We start from the raw sequence: 18,971 nt of genomic DNA, 5'->3' as shown, positions 1-18,971 counted from the left end.
CACAAACAAATGAAATATCAATGCAATGTTTTAGCAGCCAAATTTATTCCACTATTTACTTGATCAATTAATAATATTTAAAGTAATTGGAGATTGTCTATTTCAATTATCTACTGCTAAATAAAGTAGACTGTTTGTATTGTCTGAGTGAAAGTTGTGAATCAGATATGGTTCTTTATTTACTCATCTATAATTACTGAATATATGTGAAACTTACTTAAACATAATTTAGTTTACTGATAAAAGCTAAAAGGGTTCGTTAGAATTTTAGGCACTTTGTTTTTACATATTACGTAAGTGTAGTTCTCTCTCTCACACACACACACACACACACGCACAAAACACACACCAAAAACAACATTTGGTTCAGACGTGGGCTTTCGAATATTTATATTTCAACATATTGCGCATAAACGGGCTCCTCTGTTGTAAGTGGAGGGCTATAATTACGCAGGGAAGGGTCTGGTTTTAAGTTGCGCTCGTGCGCCAAACGCATCCACAAATAGGCCTGCGCAAAGAGGATACCCCGACTTTACGTTTGACTTTGTTGCTTTCAGTAGATCCATTAAATCAGATAACTCCTACAACAACTGCACTTGATCCTTTTTTTTTCAATCTCTCTTTCAGAAGTTAATTTAATTTAATTCTTCCCGGGGAAAAAAATGTTGTATACGACGTGCGTATCGAAAACGCTTCAATTCGTTCTTAAATAAAAAATGAAAAGAATGTGCCCGTTTTCCCTTGCGCTGCTTCTTGGGGGATAAAGGGGCCTGTCAGGAACACATCTGCCTTCTTCTTTACTCGTCAAAAGAGACACACACCTGGAGCTAGAAGAGGAACAAACCAGACCTATCCAAACTGTGATCCCTTCAGGCTTATCTATTCTACTCGTGAGGATTTGACAGCTAATCTTTTTTTTTTCTAATACCTAGCTTTATAGCTCTAATAGTTGTCCTAACACGGGAGTTTAATTCGCGTCCTTTTCCAGACTGAGAGACCTCTTTTTCCTCCTGGGGCCTTTCCTTTCCAGTCAACAACTTTATAAACTCCGCCACGATCCATCTCGAGTCGTAAAATTGCAAAGAGGAGACGGTATCGTGACGCAGGGAGCTCAATGCAGCTCTACTGCAGCTCTACTGCAGCTCTATTGCAGCTCTAATGCAGCTCTACTGCAGCTCTACTGCAGCTCTATTGCAGCTCTAATGCAGCTCTACTGCAGCTCTACTGCAGCTCTATTGCAGCTCTACTGCAGCTCTACTGCAGCTCTACTGCAGCTCTATTGCAGCTCTAATGCAGCTCTACTGCAGCTCTACTGCAGCTCTATTGCAGCTCTAATGCAGCTCTACTGCAGCTCTACTGCAGCTCTATTGCAGCTCTAATGCAGCTCTACTGCAGCTCTATTGCAGCTCTAATGCAACTCTATTGCAGCTCTAATGCAGCTCTATTGCAGCTCTATTGCAGCTCTAATACAGCTCAAATGCAGCTCTATTGCAGCTCTATTGCAGCTCAAATGCAGCTCTATTGCAGCTCTATTGCAGCTCTAATGCAGCTCTAATGCAGCTCAAATGCAGCTCTATTGCAGCTCTAATGCAGCTCTATTGCAGCTCTACTGCAGCTCTATTGCAGCTCTATTGCAGCTCTAATGCAGCTCTATTGCAGCTCTATTGCAGTTTCTCGTTTTCTGTTGTTGACGTCTCCTGTTGACCTGGAGAATATACCTCGCACTGTCTTTCTTGTCATGATTTTCTTTCTAACTTAATGCTCCATGAATCATAACGAAGGCCTTTGTTTAAATGTAGTCGGAATTGGGTAAACATCAGTGACAGCGCGCGGCCTGCCCAGGGGAAGACAAGTCCTGTCACTCATTTGAGCAGATTGACACCAAACAAACAGCCACTATAGCTTATGTGTAAAGACATTTTATATTTCTAGAGTAGTATTATCATATTTCATATCACAATATTTATTTAGGCTATATTATTATTATTATTGTTGTTGTTGTTATTATTATTGGTGTTATTATTAGAATTATTATTATATAGTCGTATATATTTGCATAATAGGGTATGTATAATATAATATGTCTTATTTATTATTATTGTAAAGTTGTTGCATACATTATTTCCCCTTTTTTGACAAACAAATCTAACCAATAATCTGTGTAATTTCTATTTGCAACATCAAATTCCATGTCTTGGTATGTATACTTTTTTTTAATTTATTTTTTTAAAACCAAAATAGTTCAAATCGGCCTTTTATGAAACTCCCGTAGAGGGTAAACCAATGAGCCCGCTCTCCCTCACAGGCCCGCAGTCTGTTCCCACTCTGGGTCCACCGTGTGTGTGTGAAGGTGATATCCAGCATGGTGCAGTGTCAAAAGCACAAACACAGGAGACTGGCCTGTTGTTTGTAAAAGAGCACGTGGGTTTGTTTACGGCCTGCCCCTCACGTGAACACAATAAGCAAACAGTATGTGCACCGCGGGCTACATCAGACCTGTTTTCTTATGAATGAAATGAGCAAAATTAGTTTAACACAGAAGTGTGTCTCTCCACGCAGCTCTATTGGGCAATACTGAGACTTTAAAGGGCAATTTTGAAATATATATTATTATTGTCCCATGTGTGTGTAAAAATGTTCACTTTCTAGGCCGCAAATTGGCACAGGCTTCTGTCATTTATGGGGAAACTTCAAAATATATCAAATATAACAGAGCCTTTAATAGAGCCCTTAATTGAAAATAAAATCACGGCAAATATATTTTTTGCTGCATTTGGCAGAATATTTTGGCAAACTTGTCCTAATTTATCTGACATATATATTTGTATTTTACCGTTTGGTTCTAGAACAAATGAAGATTTCGTAGTTTCCACAATTTGTTGCCAAAACGTTGAAATGTTTTGTATGTTATCTTTGCTTGGACCTAATAATCATCACTCCAATTTATCTCAAATGAGGCACTTTATTAAGAAACATAACGTAATGCCTTTTGAACATGAACAGGGTGAATAAAATACTGAGCTACACAGTCTGTCTATTTCTACACAACAATAGGCACTTATTCATAGTGTGACTGCAAAGACGTTATAAAGTGTTTGGTCCGCCAAGTCTCTGACCACTCCCTTCCATCTAAAATAAATTACTATTAAGATTAATTTACAGTCTATAACTGTTTGGAACGAAGCAGAGAGACTTACGTGTCTTAGATGAAACACGTCTTGTATTCAAAACTCTTGTCCATAAACAGTAAAAATACAGAGCGTGTGCGCAAGCATTATGTGCGCGTGGGTCAGAACTTGCTGCAGTCGTAGACGAAGGCCCCTGGCGCGCGGTACAGAGACTGTCCGGGTCCTGGAAAGCCCATTTGGCAGCTGTTACTCCCGTTCATCGCGTGGAAGTTCTGCTGCTGTGAGGTGGGGTAGCTCAGGTGGCCCAGGTCTCCGTACCAGGACGTGATCCGGCCCTGGTGCGGGTGGTGCGGGTGGTGGTCTTGGCTCAGGCTGCCGGGGCTGCCGCCGGCCGTGGTGGTGATGCAGTATTCTGGTAAGGCCTCATCCATAGCCGCGGTGGTGGTTGGAGGGATGCTGGCCGCGCGCTCCACGCCCGCGTAAAGGCTCATGGCCTGCATGTTGCAGTGATATGTGCCGCTGCTAGAGTTTGTGATGACGTTCTGCGCACATGGCGTGGAGGGGCCGTACGTCTGTCCGGGAGAGTAGCTCAGGGACAGTGGCATACCTGTGCGCGAGGGTGCCACGAGCGGCGGGGACATGTCCGCGTGCGGAGAGCCTCGCAGTGAGGTCATGATGTTGTCCACAGAAAAGCCCTGCACCGCGGCCTGGTTGTGCGGGTGCTGCTGCTCTTCCAGCCCCAGAGAGCGCGCGGACGGGCTGCCCGTGGACTCACCGCTGGAGCTCGAGCTGTCTGGGCTCTCGATCTTTGGCACCGCGTGTAAAGCAGGGGACGTGGCCTGCGGGGGCGAACAGCTCCCGTTCTCAGTCTTAATGTCCTGGATCCGAACGGGCTGCGCGCCCTGACCATCCTGGTCCCGGCTCTGAGTCCGGGGCTCCTTCGGCCGTGGATCTCGATCGTCCTTCTCGCGCAGCACGTCCTTCTTTTTGAACCTCCTCCTGCGTCGTAGAAAGCTCCCATTCTCAAACATGTTGTACGAGTCCGGGTCCAGGGTCCAGTAGCTGCCTTTGCCCGGCTTCTTGTCATCGCGTGGCACTTTCACGAAGCACTCGTTGAGGCTGAGGTTGTGGCGGATGGAGTTTTGCCAGCCCTGCTTGTTGTCACGGTAAAAGGGGAAACGCTCCATAATAAACTGGTAGATGCCGTTCAGCGTGACCTTCTTCTCGGGAGAGTTCTGAATGGCCATGGTGATGAGCGCGATGTAGCTGTAGGGCGGCTTCACCATGTCTTTGGGCTGGTGGTGCTGAGGCGTGTAGGGGCCGTAGGCGCGCGCCATGCCGGCCGGGTACTGCTCGTGAGAGTACATGGTCATGGGCGCTGGCATCCCCGTGTAGCCGCCGCCGCCGCCGCTCCGGTAATAGCTCTGCTCGCTGCTGATGTACGGCACTACACCCAGTGAGTTGGGACTGGACACGGAGTAACGCGCCTGCATCCTGCCTCTGCACAGTCTCCTCTGAGTCCTCTAGAGTGTGTCCGCGCGCACTGCTCTCAACATCAGGAGCGCTTCAGCTTCTGACGAGTCACGAGCTCCACGCTCTACCACCACTTTTTTTCTACTTCACGCTTCGACATTCTTTCTTCCCTTTTGGCCGCGCGCGCTGCTCCTCCCTCCCTCCGCGCGCTCCAGCATCCGATTGGAAGATGGAGTGAACCTGTGGAAACTGATAAAAGTTCCCCCTTCCTCAGTTCACTCCTCCCTTTTACTCTTAAGACTGTTGGAGTTATTAAGCGCTTTGAAGGGCGTGAGCATAATCCAGAATTACACGTAATGATTTTAACTGTTGGACGTGATGAAGGCCACAAACTTATTCTTATATTTGCTTATATTTATATTACTTGGACACAGTAGCTCACACATTACAATATAAAATCAAAGAGCAAAAAAGAAATGGTAATACAAGTCAAAATTCAAAATAATTTGTTCCCTGCGTAAAATATCCACACGCAGAAATATATAGATTTGCACGAATAAGTAGCATATAAATAAATATAGTAAATATTGAATGTATCTATACAAGAGAAACAAAGGTGGAAAGGGTGACTTTGACCTAAGGTTATTTATTTATTAGGGTTGTTGTCATTGTGGTTACCATTTTTATTATTGATCATATTTTTTTTATAAAAGATTTAGAAACAAATAAATGTATTTCCTATTTCTCTTTATTTTGGCAATAGCCTTGGCAGACAAAGGCCTCACATAAACCAATGCAAAATAGGCCCAGGAACGCCATTATATACAATGAAGATAGAACATAACAAAAAAAAATCATAAACGTTTTATTCTTTTAATTTCCATGCAGCGTTAGCATTTAAAAGAAAAAAACCTTACATTTTAAAGCAAACTAGAGCCAGCACGTCACGCTGCACGTCGGCCCTAGTGTATTGCAGCTGTTTATTCCCATAATGTAAATTGCGTGGCTCTGTAATGAGGCCTGAGGTGTCACCGGGGGCCCCATGTCCTGAGTCTGATGCGCCTCTGAATAAACACATAAAAGAGGCCACGCCCCCCACGCAACGCCCGTGGAAACTCATTAAAGCCTTTAAATGAACATCGTTTGGCCCGGACGTGTGAGAACTGCGCAGCGGGTGGATATCAGGTGTTTTTTAGAGTTAAAGCTCCAAATGTCGTTCACACTGCGCGGGTGTCAGCGGAGCCATCAGCCACAGGACCCGGCTCATCTGTGCCACACACAGGAGGCCGCGGAGGCAGGAGGATTTATGTGGATTCCATAAAACAACAAGGGCTTAGGGCTTTGGAGTAACAACTGGGCCGAAGAGGTCTTTATTGGCTCACGATTTAGTCATCTGTGGCACTGACAGTGCGAAACACAAAGCCCACAGACCACAAACATTATGCCACAACTGGATGATTTACACCGACTTTTAAATGGTTTTAATTGCCAGACAATTTCAGTGCATTTAAGGGCAAATCAAACAGACGTATAATTTTAGACTCCATAAATAAAGTCTTATTAAAAGGCCGCAGCGGGACAAAATAACCCCTTGTGCACGGGTTTGCCCCTCTAAGGGAATCGTAAATCTGCGCTGGGGTTTTGTTGGAAAGATATTTACGAATTGATCTCTGCAAATCCTGTGAAACAAATGTGTTTGCCTGATCCAGGTAACGGGACACAGCAGAAGGAGGATGTGAGCGGGAGACAAACGATGCTGTGGTGATAAGCCGGTGCTAATGTGTGACAGTCTGGTTTATCACCCACTCTTTGGTCTGTCATTTGCATGTGTCGCCGTCTCCGCGCGTGTGAACAAACGCTCCCGGGCCTCTGCACCTGAAGACCGGGCCGCGGGACCGACACTGGCCCCTCACTGCACTACGCGCTGGGACTCAACACACTTCACACGTATTATCCTCATTCACGTGACTTTTGACAATAACGGGCCTTTTGCAAAGTTCTAATTAACGTTCTTCTAATACGTGTTTCAAAATGAAATTATATATTTTGAATGTGCTCAAAATGTGTCCTGTAAAAAGCTGAAACTCACAACTTGCAATATCGACATCCAATTCACCTACAATCAAGAATCCATACAATGCCAACATAAACAGGCTCATAGTGTTAAAATGTGAGGCTCTTATGCCTCTTAGTGGCCACAGACAATATTGCATTGGCCTGTTTTTCAGTGAATTACGCATGCGTCACGCCTGCTGAACGTCCTGTAAATATAATGTAATGATGATGTACGATGTGGACTCCATGGTGGTCACGTGGCCTCTTCAGGCTGTTGCAACAATACGTGCCTATATCATGACAGAATATCATGTTCCGTTTCATCCCAAATGTCAGTGTTAAAAACAGAATAGTCGTCATTGTAAACTAGTGCCATTATGGGAAAGTACAACTACAGCGCCCTCTGCTGACTTTGTTGGTAAAGTGCAGATTCAATACCCACATACGCCACAGTTAAAAAAGTACCTCAGTAAGTATCTCATGCATGATGTGTGCTCTGGTGATGTTTTAGTGCAGACTGAACGAGGTCGTGGCATCAAAAAGTGAGTCCATGTCACGGACCCTGTTTGTATAGGAGCCTAATTAAACACAGAGCGAATTCCTCATATATTCGTGGACCTCAAAGCCACACACCCAGAGAGCACATTTGAAACGGATTTCAAATAAATACGTGCCAATCATCCATGTGCAAGCCATTAATGTGTGTTAGCGTTGACTGAAGAAAAGGTCTGCGCTCAAGGCCATGAAATGGACAACGTGGCTCTCCCTCTTTGCGCCTCAGTCAGGGATTTACCCCAGCAGCTCTGTGGGAGAAGTCCTGCCTGAAGAAGAGAGTTTAGACCATAGAATAATAAAATACATCATCAACATTTAGGCTTGACATTCCACATGATGAGCCCTGAGCATAATTCACCTCCAGTGATCCTGATACTTGAAGTTCATTGAAAAAATGTTAAAAATTCAACATGCAAAATGTGTTGGGCCAGTCATTTTGACCTAACTAAATGTATATATATATTTTAACATTCACGTGGATTTCATTTATAGGCCCAGAACCGGCCCTTTAGGACTGACGTGTACTAACCCCAGCCACAAGGGGTCAGAAGTTCCATTCAACAAGGATTGTGTTAATAAGGAAGTATTAGTTATGCGTAATTGAAATAAGATAAATCGGAAATGGCCAAAATTATTCTTTTCTTTTTTCCCGTGAGGGCCTGGACAGCCCGCTGGAGAAACTCAACAGATAAAACATGTCAGCCACTTTAAAGTAAATTAAGCCCATTGATCAATTCTCCCTGTGATACATGAAAGGTGAACTGTGTAACGTCCACGGAGATGTTATTGCTCTATTGTTCACAGTGTGGAACAAATCCCTGGAGACGAGCAAACCACCCACGTTACAAGGAGCTGCAAGAAGAACACAATTCAAGGTATTTCAGCAATAAAACCTTTGTATTATTGCTGTCATGATACTACAATTTAAAAGTTAATTTCGATACTAAAGCTTGATACTCGATACTGATTTTGATATGAGAATAAGAAAAGTTTTATTGCCACAGAATTCGCAAACATAGGGACTTGTTTTGGTGATTTGGTTCAACATCATGATAAAACAACCTATATAAGACAAAAAGAGAAACAATTTAAATCGGATGTGGGATAAAAACAACACTAAGCTATAAGATGAAAAATAAGAATAGAATAAAAAAAAATAGGCGTGCTATGTACACAAACATACAGTTGAAATGACACATGTAGTGCAGAAGATATCACAATGAAATGCAGTTTTCAATACAAAATCATATATATTTGAGTATGTTTCCATTTCTGATAAAACTCAAGATCATTCTAAAACTGTCCAGAAAAGGCCAAATGTTGTTGTTGTTGGTGGTGGATTTTTGCTCAAAGGAGAATCTAGTTTCAATACTCATTTTAGTATAAATTAGTATCCGACTTTCGATATTTTTGGAAGCCCTATTGTATATTAATAAATGCAAGATAAATAAGTTTAGCACCATGAACCTGGAAAAACAATAAAAACCTTACGGAGAGACGTAACCAGACCTCCCACAAGAAAAGCTGCATCATGTCTTTAACCCCAGAAATCTGAAGCTTTTCCACTATCTACACCATATGACAGCGTCTCATGATGGCTCTGTTTGGCCTCTGCTTCCTCTCGGACAGAACCAGCCAGGACCGTTCCATTCTGCGACACTAGAGGGCGCCGCAGTCCCGCTTTTCACTCCTCCACTCCCGGCGAGACTCCTGAAGCTCTGGGTGTCTCCTCTCTCCTTTTGGATGGACGCAATCAGAACCAGCACCTTTGAGTCTTGTCCAAGGACATTTTTCCTCTTGACGTGTGGTCTTTTCTCACCACTCTGTGTATCACAATGTGCCTCCCATGTGCAGCTTGTATGAACCAAAACGGGATCAAAGCTTTAGGCCACTTCAGTGAGACCAGGACGATTTCTGCAAAATTATATGCCGCATAAATTAGGGTTGCATTTGTTTACGAATATGGAGAACAAAGGGTTTTTCTATTTGGTTCTGACTGCGTTTTGTCTGCCACTGGTCTGTAAAATTGTCAAATCATGTAACGAAGAGCTCGTTCGTGAGGTTAACTTTGGGGGAAAGAACGGAATCTCACAAAGTGGCGCGTCTTAGATGTCTTAGAGGTTTGGTTCTTTGTATTCTTTATGTGTTTGAAGGTTTGGGGATGGTTCATTTTATCGGAAAGCCTGTTATTTAGACCATCTGCAACATAAACCCAAACAAGTGGAGTGTCTGCTTTGTCTGAGTGTGTGTGACGTGGACAGCACAGGCTCCACGGTCCCCCTGACGTGTCTCTGTCCCCCCCCCCTCTTGTTGTTGTTGCTTGACTCTTCTTTGCAGGACATATCCAGTGATGTGACCTCTGGCTAATGTCCACACAGGCCGGACTGAATACACTGCATGCAAAGAATTATGTCCATGCAAAAGTAAGGGGCGTGTTAGATACAACTGTACTTTTTACTATAGTATTTCAATTGTTCGGGTCTAGAAGCCTAAACTCACATAATCACACCGCTGCACCAAAAAGATCCTTTAGAAAAACAAAAAACATCTGTATTAAAACAGAAGGATTAGCACAGGAAAGAGTTCTTTAATCATATATTCTTAGGGGTGGACAATATATAACATTTTAGATAATATTGTGAATGTTGTTTTGAAGATTATGCAGAATTTGAACAGGAATTTGAAAAATAGCTGATTCAAATAAAGATGAAAACTGTTCTTTTTCTGATAGTCTCAACTAATATGTTGGAGACATTTCTATTGGATTGATCTAATATTGTTTGAATATCAATATCGAGATTCTACAAAACAATATGGAGATTCATCTAATATAATTCATATAATTAATATGTCTGTATCGCTCAACCCGACATATATTCTTTTGAAGTGACTAATGTAGAAGTAATAAAATAGAAACATGGCGCCCAGTTGAAAAAATAAATACAAATTAATTGTGTCATAAAGCAAATAGGCCTGTATCAGAATTTTTATTTTTTTAAATGAAAAATACTATCAATTAGCGGCACCTCTGCAATGTAGAAAATGTTTCTATTCTATTCCACCGTGATGTGGAAAACACATTTGTATTTGTTGTTGAAATTAGGGGCAACTTGATCCTGTTGCTGAGGTTTTTGATTCAATTCAGAATTGAATTTGATGCCAAAACATTTTTCAACTGAAAATAGTAAAAGAAAGAATAGTAGTAGAATAATTTATAATGCTGCATAATTAAACAAGCAAAAAACATGAAAACAACCTACACAAAAACGAAGCTACTTGTATCCCTTTTATTTTATATTCCTTGTCTATTATTTGATTAGAGTTAGCTATAATTTATTAGCCTAAAACATTGAGGGGAAAATTATTGCACATAAAATCAGTTCTTGTAAGAGTGTTCTTCTGTTCACGAATCAGCGGATTCAAATCAAATATGTTTTTTTTTTTTAATTTTGAAGATGTAAAGTTATCATATTTTCGGGGGTCTTCTACCCGACACAGTTTATGATAGAATAAAGTGAACAGAATTAATGGTTTTAAATGATTCAGTTGCCTAAACGAGATTTACTTTACCTACACTAGAAAAGCACTCATAAAATGTTCTACAACGTTACTACAAACTATATCCTTTTAATGTTGACATGCAAATACACGGGAAAAACAGGACCTAAAAATATTATCGGTTTTTATTGAAACCGTTTACAGGGCAACAATTGCCAAATGGTTATACACTAAGTGCAAAGTTTGATGCCGTTCACGTTCAAAGCGTCGCGTGTGTTATTATACAGAAATAGACAACAATACAAAGAATATAATTCGTTAAAAAGCAAACACAGTAAAAGTGTCTTTAAGGCTTGTTGGAAAAGGCAAAGTGGTTTCTGAAAGGCCCCGGGAGGTTCATTTTCTTGCACAGTTCAGTAAAGGTGTTCTGGCGCAAAGGCACAAGGTCCTTCATAAACATGCCTACGACATGCCAGGAGTGTGTCCTCAGGTCACAGTCACACTGCGGCCCGTGGACATGTGTCTTCTAGTCCAACAGTGCGCGCGCTCACATGACGCACGGTTTGACGTCCTGGCACACGCTCTGGGGGTGGTGGTGGTGGTGGTGGTGGTAGTATGAGCTCGATGCAGATGGATGAAAAGAAGAGATGCCGTTAAAGTTCAACACAAAGTCCTTCCTGTCGCACACAGAGGAATGGCTCTGGTAACGAGGGATGCCCACTGCAAGAAACCAGAAGACTGCATTAGCCACGAACCACTAACAGAACCTGAACTATTGGACCAAAGTGGGCTTTTTCAGTTGCCCTGTGCACGTGTAAATTTAGGTGAGATAAATAGGCCTGTGTAGGCTGGCTGTCTATCTGGTGGCTTATTATTCTTGTTCATAATTAGTCTTATAAAAGCTAAATATGCGTGTAACTCCGCATTGCTCCTCCTTATTATCTCTACCACTCACTTATTTAAGCACCTCATCTGTCGATGCATGAGTTTAACCTATAATTGGCACATACTTATTAATCCACCTTTTATTTGGCCTATCGCGTGAACCAGACGACTTGGACCACACGAACTAATTGTGTTGTTTACCTTAATATTTGGTCGTAAAAGAACATTTAATTATGTCAGCTCGACAGAAGTTTTAAGTAACAGCTTTTAACAACGTTAAAAAAACATTTGCCTTGATGATTGAAACCACCGGGAGGCATTACACATTTCAATATCGTGGGCATGTGCAGATTTTTCCATTTCATAATAAACGGGACAGTTTTAAGGTGACACAGTGAGTTAGCGCGCGACTCAAGCATAAGATCAACTACTTTGTTCAATTGAGAATATTCCATGAAACAGCGCACACTGTTTTGCACATGCGACTATTTGCAGAAAAATGTGAATAATTACGATTAGTCGGGTTTTTGTTGTAATAGAAGTTATAGTTGATATCCCATAATAGACTAATTTCACCCTATGTTTGAAAGGCTTGTTTTGCACCAGCAGATCAGCTGCACCGATCTGAAAGACACGTCTGTAGTAGGCCTATAACCTGAGAAGCGCAGGGTGATGCTCATGCGGGCTCCAGATGTGTTTTCCAGGATGAAGACAGCTTTTATTCTCCGCGTCCTGCGTCTTCTCACACAGGACACAGGAGCCACACTCACTGACACAGACTGACACTGGCTGTGCTGTTTATGGCCACTCTCCACGCACACACACGCGCGCGCATTTTGGTGTTGAACGCTGCGTAAAGTTTAATAAGGCGCGCTCACTGATACACAGCGGTTTGGGCTCGCGTCGGTGTGGTCCGACCTGCACAGCCTTTGTTTAGTTAACCTCTGGGACCTTTCCAGGGATCCAGCATGCTTTACTCGCCCCGGAGAAATCCCCTGACTTCACTAAATCCCACTTTGTTGTCTTTAGTTAAATGGACGTTTTAGAGAGACGCTGCGACTACATGGGCTGCTCGGCGTCGTGACCGGTTAATTAAGCTCCGTGTATGATTTGGAATTCTAATGTTGAGTAATATGCATATTTGGACATGGATTGGTTGACTATTTTTACAGATATTAACTATCTCTTTAGTGAGATTTAATTCTTTGGCACATAAACACATCCACACAATATAAAGCGAGGAATAGTTGGCAAGTTGTGCAAGTAATTAAATATATATATTTTAAATGTACACACAAGAAGATGTTACATTCCAAAGTGCGCTTATTCCACAATCTACCTTTTGCTTTCATATTTTATACGTTCTTCTTCTGAAGCTATTTAGGCCTACAGACTCCCTAATCTATCCCCATTTGGATTATGTATTTGATTAATGTTCTCTGTTCAAATTGTAATTGAGTTAATGAACATAAAACTTTTTGTCTCTACATGAATATAATACTTTGACCTAAAAGGCCTAAGCTACAATGACCAGCCATTTAGCAGCCACGTCACGTGTTTAATTTCACACATTACGTGTACACATTATACATTATGTGTAAACATATTGTAAACGTATGTATGTATGTATGTTGTATGTATGTTGTATGTATGCATGTATGTACGTATGTATTATTAGTAATATCATAATAATACTACTAATAATACTAATAATAATTATAATATTACTGCTAATAATAATTATAATAATTTATTTATTTATTTCTCCTGCTTGTCGGAACATAAACATAGGTAAGAATTTATTTCCCTCCATTTCCATATTGCCATCAGTTGTTTTCGATGGTGCTTCGTCTGTACCTGACGCACCTGACGTACCTGAGATGTCGCTGTGGCTGTCCCGGTTCTGATGCAGGTAGCTCTGCTCCAGAGAATAAGGGGACATCCCTGAGTGCAGTGCTGTGGATGCTGGGCTGCTGGAGGCCAAAGGCTGTTGCTTTATGTATGAGCCGCTGGCTGATGCCCAGTGCGCAGAGGAGCTTGTGTAAGGTGAGTGCCCGTCCAGTGCACTGGCCATGGCCGGGGAAGAAGGTACCGGGCTACTGCTACTGTCTGCGCCGTAGTCACCACTGGGCGGCACTGGACAACTCGCCATATACGTGGAACCGGTGCTGGGTGACATGTGGGCCACGTGGTGGTCGTATCCACCGCTCATTGAGCTGTTCATCATGTCCAGGCCGTAGCTGTTACTGGGGCAGAGGCTGGTCTGCGGCTGGAAGTCAAAGCTCTGAGGCAGAATGGATGTCCCGAACCCTATCCCATTCATCATGCGGTACATGGGCTTTAGAGCCTGGCACTTCCTCCTGAATCCCCGTGGTCTGCGCCGAAACGAGCCCTCCTCAAACATGAATTCACTGCCTGGATCGATGGTCCAGTAGTGGCCCTTACCTGGGCGGCCCAGGCCTTTCGGCAGCTTGATAAAACACTCGTTCAGAGATAAGTTGTGACGCACGGAATTTTTCCAGCCCTGGTACGAGCCGCGAAAAAATGGGAACCGAGCCTGGAGGAACTGATATATCTCACTGAGTGTTAGCCTCTTGCTTGGAGAGCTCTGGATCGCCATGACGATGAGCGCAATGTAGGAGTAAGGGGGCTTTTCGGGCCGCCGCAGCCCTGAGCTGGACTTTTTCCCCTTGACCACGGAGGGACTCTCTGAAGCGGCTTGTGGACTCAGCATGGCAGGGTGCAACACTCCTGTGGACGGGCTCGATCTAAGAGGAGGATCCAGCTGCTGTTGAGGGGTCTCCGTGGTCATGACAGCGCTGACGCACTGAGGCGTAATGCACAGAAAATGGTGAAGCAAAAAGAACGGATGCTGATGGTAATAAATTGATGGAAGAGTCGTGGACTGAGTCCAGTATCCTTCTTGGTCAGTCCAGTCAGCACAGAGAGTGATGCACCGCCAGTGGTCCTCACAGCGCAAAATGGAGTGAAATGTGTCTCCAGTTACGCACGACTCCTCCGTTACGCACAGCTCTGTGTTGACGCACAACGGCTACGCTCTGACACAGAGGAAGAGGAAGGGAGCAAAAGGGGAGTGGGTTATCCACTGGAGACTCTGGGTTTCAGCTGGACTCCCAGATGTCACTGCGGTACCGTTTTCATGATAACAAGTTTGATATTGCCTCAGATGGCCCTGTTTGATAGTCATCTTTAAGCCCCACTCATGGACAAGTGGAACCAATCCCAGACGTCACACAATTATGATGAACATAACTCAATCATTTTACATCACACATACAGATTATTTGAATAATAATAATTAGATAACACCAACACTCGTATTTGTCTATTTCTGAAAATGTTTAAAAATCAGAAATTTGAAGAGTGAAATGAGTATTTCTGTTATATTCTGGTCATTCCTATTCCTATCACATTTAACCATAATTTCTCACCATTCCTAACTTCCCACCAGCTCCGAAACCCCCTGGTTTCTCTCTTCCTTCAACATCCCACCCCTTCTTTACCCCTTTTCTCGCTCCAAGTTCGGACTACACGCAATTAAGCCATCGATCACTGCTCCCCCAGACATCCAAATCAACAGTGCCACACGCCAGCAGAGAGCTGAAAAATGAGCTCCTCAGTCACACGTTTGGCAATGGGATATTTAAGTCAAACACTAAACAGAAAGGATTTTAACTTCAAATGGGACTGGCCTCCAAACGTTGGAGAAACGTGTAGCGAGAATAAAAATGCACAGTATGAAACCTGGTCTCGTGATTTCCCAAGAGAGTAACACAAACAAACTGTCCAGGGAATGGGGGTCTTTTCTGTTGGAGAGAGATTGACTGTGAGGTGCTGCCTCGTCGTGGGCTGTGGTGGTCTTTACCGTGCGTGCGTAAAAGGGGGGTTAGCACTCATTGCACTGAGTAAATGACTTTGACATGAGTGGAAGCAGGCTTTTTCCATCAAGCCCGGCCCTGGATACCACACACAGCGCGCCAGTGTCAGCTTACCGCCCCGGGCCACGAGGCTTCCCATGGGCCCCTGCGTTCATTAGAGAGAGAAAAGCGAAATTAGGCGAACGGGCGTCGACAGTTTCCTCCCCCTATGGAGACATCACACACACATTTGTCCGACATGATGGAGTTCAAGATCCCATAAAGGTAATATCAACATCCTGCGAGCGCGACAACCAGAGGACTTCTGGGAGATCTGAGGCCACCTTTTCTGACCAAAGCACTTTAGATTCAATGATTGTGCACAATAGACTCCTCCTCGTTCATTATTTCTTTGTAATTACAATGATCACATTTTTGTTAAATAAACAAGTGACAAACAATGTGCGTTTGACGGTCTTATTGGCCAACAAACACTAACATTAATTCATTTGAATACATTTTTATTTATATTATATTTATATTATACAATCTCAAGATATCAGATTGAAGTTAATTTTGTATTCAAGTAGTAAATTAATTAACGTAACCGAGTTGTACGTTGTTTCAAATATTTGTATTTAATTTTATATCCGTATATTTATATTCGTGACCTCTCACACACTCATGGCCGAATAAAATCAGATTGCCTGCAGGCCTATATTTTACGGTGTCATATTAACTTAAAATTATGCTCATTTAAAATAACACCCCAAATATAAAACAAACATTGGGCTAAAATATGTGCCTTGTTTTGCTTTATTTTGAAAGCATGTCTGACAGCTTGGTGTCCTGTTAAATCGTTTTGGACTTTTCTGTGTGTATAGATTTATTTCGTGCTTTGGCCACCGGTTTACTGAAAATGAAGACTGTTTACTAATTTTGAATAAACATTTTTTAAAGCAAAATTCTATGTTCTTTTCAAAGTGCGTTCTGGTTCTGCTGTGATTCACCTCCAGCCTGGTTTGTCAAAACAATACAGCACATTACGCACAACAAAGGAGGCGCAGATCAAATCCTTTTCCCAGGACACTCTCTGACCGGTCCACCGTGCGGGACCTGACCGGCCGACAAATTTCCTGCGACATCAAAACGCTGCACCCCCGCGGAGATCAGGATGCCGAGGTCTCAGCTCTGGCGCACACCCGAATCTTTGTTCTGGAGGAGCTTTGAAGACGCTGTGCTTTTTACGAACTATAGGTCTACATTTAGAAATCACTTGGACTTCACTGCTCTGCGCCTCGGAGGATTGTGCCGCGGCGAGAGGCAGAGGAGGCGCAGAGGAGGCGCAGAGGAGGCGCAGAGGAGGCGCAGAGGAGGCGCAGAGGAGGCGCAGAGGAGGCGCAGTGACAGGCCTATAAAGACTGCGTATTTTCTGCTCTCAGTCGGACCAATTTGCACCGCGACTATTCCGTCCCAGTTTTTTAAAGGCACAAGCTATTCTTTACGTTTATCAATTTAGGCAATTTCTTCTTCTATGTTGTTGTTCTATGTTAGGCAAGTTTCTTCTATGTGATTAAAATATATTTGAAAATAACAACACAATGACTAATAAAAATATATTTTAGTGCAGGATCTTTATTCTTTACCGATGCTAGTAAACACAGGCACTGCAGTTTCCTGTGTACGGGACAGGGACACAAAGACGTGAGAGTGTGGTAGGCTGTCCAGAGCAGAGAGCAGAGCATGGGACAGAGCAGAGCAGGACAGTGCAGAGCAGAGCATGGGACAGAGCAGAGCATGGGACAGAGCAGTGCATGGGACAGAGCAGAGCATGGGACAGAGCATGGGACAGAGCAGAGCAGAGCATAGGACAGAGCAGAGCATGGGACAGAGCATGGGACAGAGCAGAGCATGGGACAGAGCAGTGTATGGGACAGAGCAGTGTATGGGACAGAGCAGAGCATGGGACAGAGCATGGGACAAAGCAGTGTATGGGACAGAGCATGGGACAGAGCAGTGTATGGGACAGAGCAGAGCATGGGACAGAGCATGGGACAGAGCAGAGCATGGGACAGAGCAGAGCATGGGACAGAGCAGAGCATGGGACAGAGCATGGGACAGAGCAGTGTATGGGACAGAGCAGAGCATGGGACAGAGCATGGGACAGAGCAGAGCATGGGACAGAGCAGAGCATGGGACAGAGCAGTGTATGGGACAGAGCAGAGCATGGGACAGAGCATGGGACAAAGCAGTGTATGGGACAGAGCATGGGACAGAGCAGTGTATGGGACAGAGCAGAGCATGGGACAGAGCATGGGACAGAGCAGTGTATGGGACAGAGCAGAGCATGGGACAGAGCAGTGTATGGGACAGAGCAGAGCATGGGACAGAGCATGGGACAGAGCATGGGACAGAGCAGAGCATGTGACAGAGCAGTGTATGGGACAGAGCAGTGTATGGGACAGAGCAGAGCATGGGACAGAGCATGGGACAGAGCAGTGTATGGGACAGAGCAGAGCATGGGACAGAGCAGCACTAGAGTGAGAAAGCTCCGGCTCCTTCTCGGTGGCGGTGATGCGCTCAGAGCTCGTCTGTAAAGCCCCTGCAGGAGGCGTGCCCTGATGAGAGCGCTTTAAGGCCACGTGCCTGCTTCATTGACAGGTGTGCTGTTCCGGTCTTTCACCTGCAGGTTGCAGCATTGTCCCTGGTAAAACACCTCTCACCTGTCACCTGTGGCGTCTCTGCAGCATCCACAGCCTCTCGGTCCATCACTGCGCTGTTGGATATGAACATGGTGCAGATCTGACCCGTCCAGGAAATTTAAGTTGCAAGACATTTGGGTTCATTTTCATCTAATGTGTTGATTCAAAATTCACAAAATATCTTGTAAATAAAATATTCAAAATATTCAGTTTGATTAATCCGTGTCACAAATCTTCACCGCAGGTTTCACCCAGTCAAAGATGCAAACAAAGTAACCAAAGTCACTTTCTTCCTTAAAACTTCAAAGACCAAGGGTTGACTAACTAAACGGGCCTTTATCTATAGTTATGATAAACGTTATGAGACATTAAGGTGGAGGATGAAATGATTTCAACATCTGAACTGATATAGTTTATTAATGATAATAATAATGATAATAATAAAAATATAATAATGATCATCATCATCATCACAATAATAACAACAACAACAACAACAGTAGTAATAATGATAATAATAATAATCATAACAATAATTTATGTCGTTTTTATTGTTGTTGTGATTAGGCTTATTGTAATTATAATTAAACGTGACCACATTATGAATCACATGAATAACCTATCGTCCCTCGTCTAAAAAAGGCCCTTTTCCTACAATATTTTTTATTGTTGAATTATGAAATATCAAAATAGTTTGAGTTTGTTCTGTTCAAAGCCAGCCTAAGACACATGTGGTGTTTTGCCGTTGCTCTTTATTTTTGTTTCTTAACTTTATTCAAAGTGTTTCTAATTATCTA

General features: G+C 43.3%; 3 protein-coding genes across 3 annotated transcripts in view; 1 reads left to right on the top strand and 2 right to left on the bottom strand.

Annotated features, from left to right (window-relative positions):
- Nucleotides 1-18,971, top strand: part of psmg4 (proteasome (prosome, macropain) assembly chaperone 4) — a 238,259-nt gene that overhangs the window by 104,648 nt on the left and 114,640 nt on the right. The window lies entirely within an intron of this gene.
- Nucleotides 2,943-4,799, bottom strand: LOC140353945 (forkhead box C1-A-like). Its single transcript, XM_072438743.1, has one exon. The coding sequence runs from the start codon at nucleotides 4,619-4,621 to the stop codon at nucleotides 3,290-3,292; it is 1,332 nt and encodes a 443-aa protein (XP_072294844.1). The 5' UTR covers nucleotides 4,622-4,799; the 3' UTR covers nucleotides 2,943-3,289.
- On the bottom strand, nucleotides 10,877-14,602 carry foxf2b (forkhead box F2b). The gene is made up of 2 exons (XM_072439020.1): nucleotides 13,470-14,602; nucleotides 10,877-11,429 (listed from the first exon to the last, which is right to left on the bottom strand). The coding sequence occupies exons 1-2, from the start codon at nucleotides 14,404-14,406 to the stop codon at nucleotides 11,257-11,259; spliced, it is 1,110 nt and encodes a 369-aa protein (XP_072295121.1). The 5' UTR covers nucleotides 14,407-14,602; the 3' UTR covers nucleotides 10,877-11,256.

This window comes from Eucyclogobius newberryi, unplaced genomic scaffold, assembly GCF_026437365.1.
Source record: "Eucyclogobius newberryi isolate DKJ021-1_F unplaced genomic scaffold, fEucNew1.0.hap1 SCAF_9, whole genome shotgun sequence".
In the NCBI taxonomy this organism is placed as follows: Eukaryota; Metazoa; Chordata; class Actinopteri; order Gobiiformes; family Gobiidae; genus Eucyclogobius; species Eucyclogobius newberryi.
This window is presented reverse-complemented; position numbering and strand designations above follow the sequence as displayed.

What these genes read in the sequence shown, in the direction of transcription:
- foxf2b (XM_072439020.1), bottom strand. Translation starts at nt 14,406, where the DNA reads ATGACCACGGAGACCCCTCAACAGCAGCTGGATCCTCCTCTTAGATCG. An exon ending in CAGCCACAGCGACATCTCAG is followed by an intron (nt 11,430 to 13,469) that starts GTACGTCAGGTG and finishes GGTTTCTTGCAG; the next exon opens with TGGGCATCCCTCGTTACCAG.
- LOC140353945 (XM_072438743.1), bottom strand. Translation starts at nt 4,621, where the DNA reads ATGCAGGCGCGTTACTCCGTGTCCAGTCCCAACTCACTGGGTGTAGTG.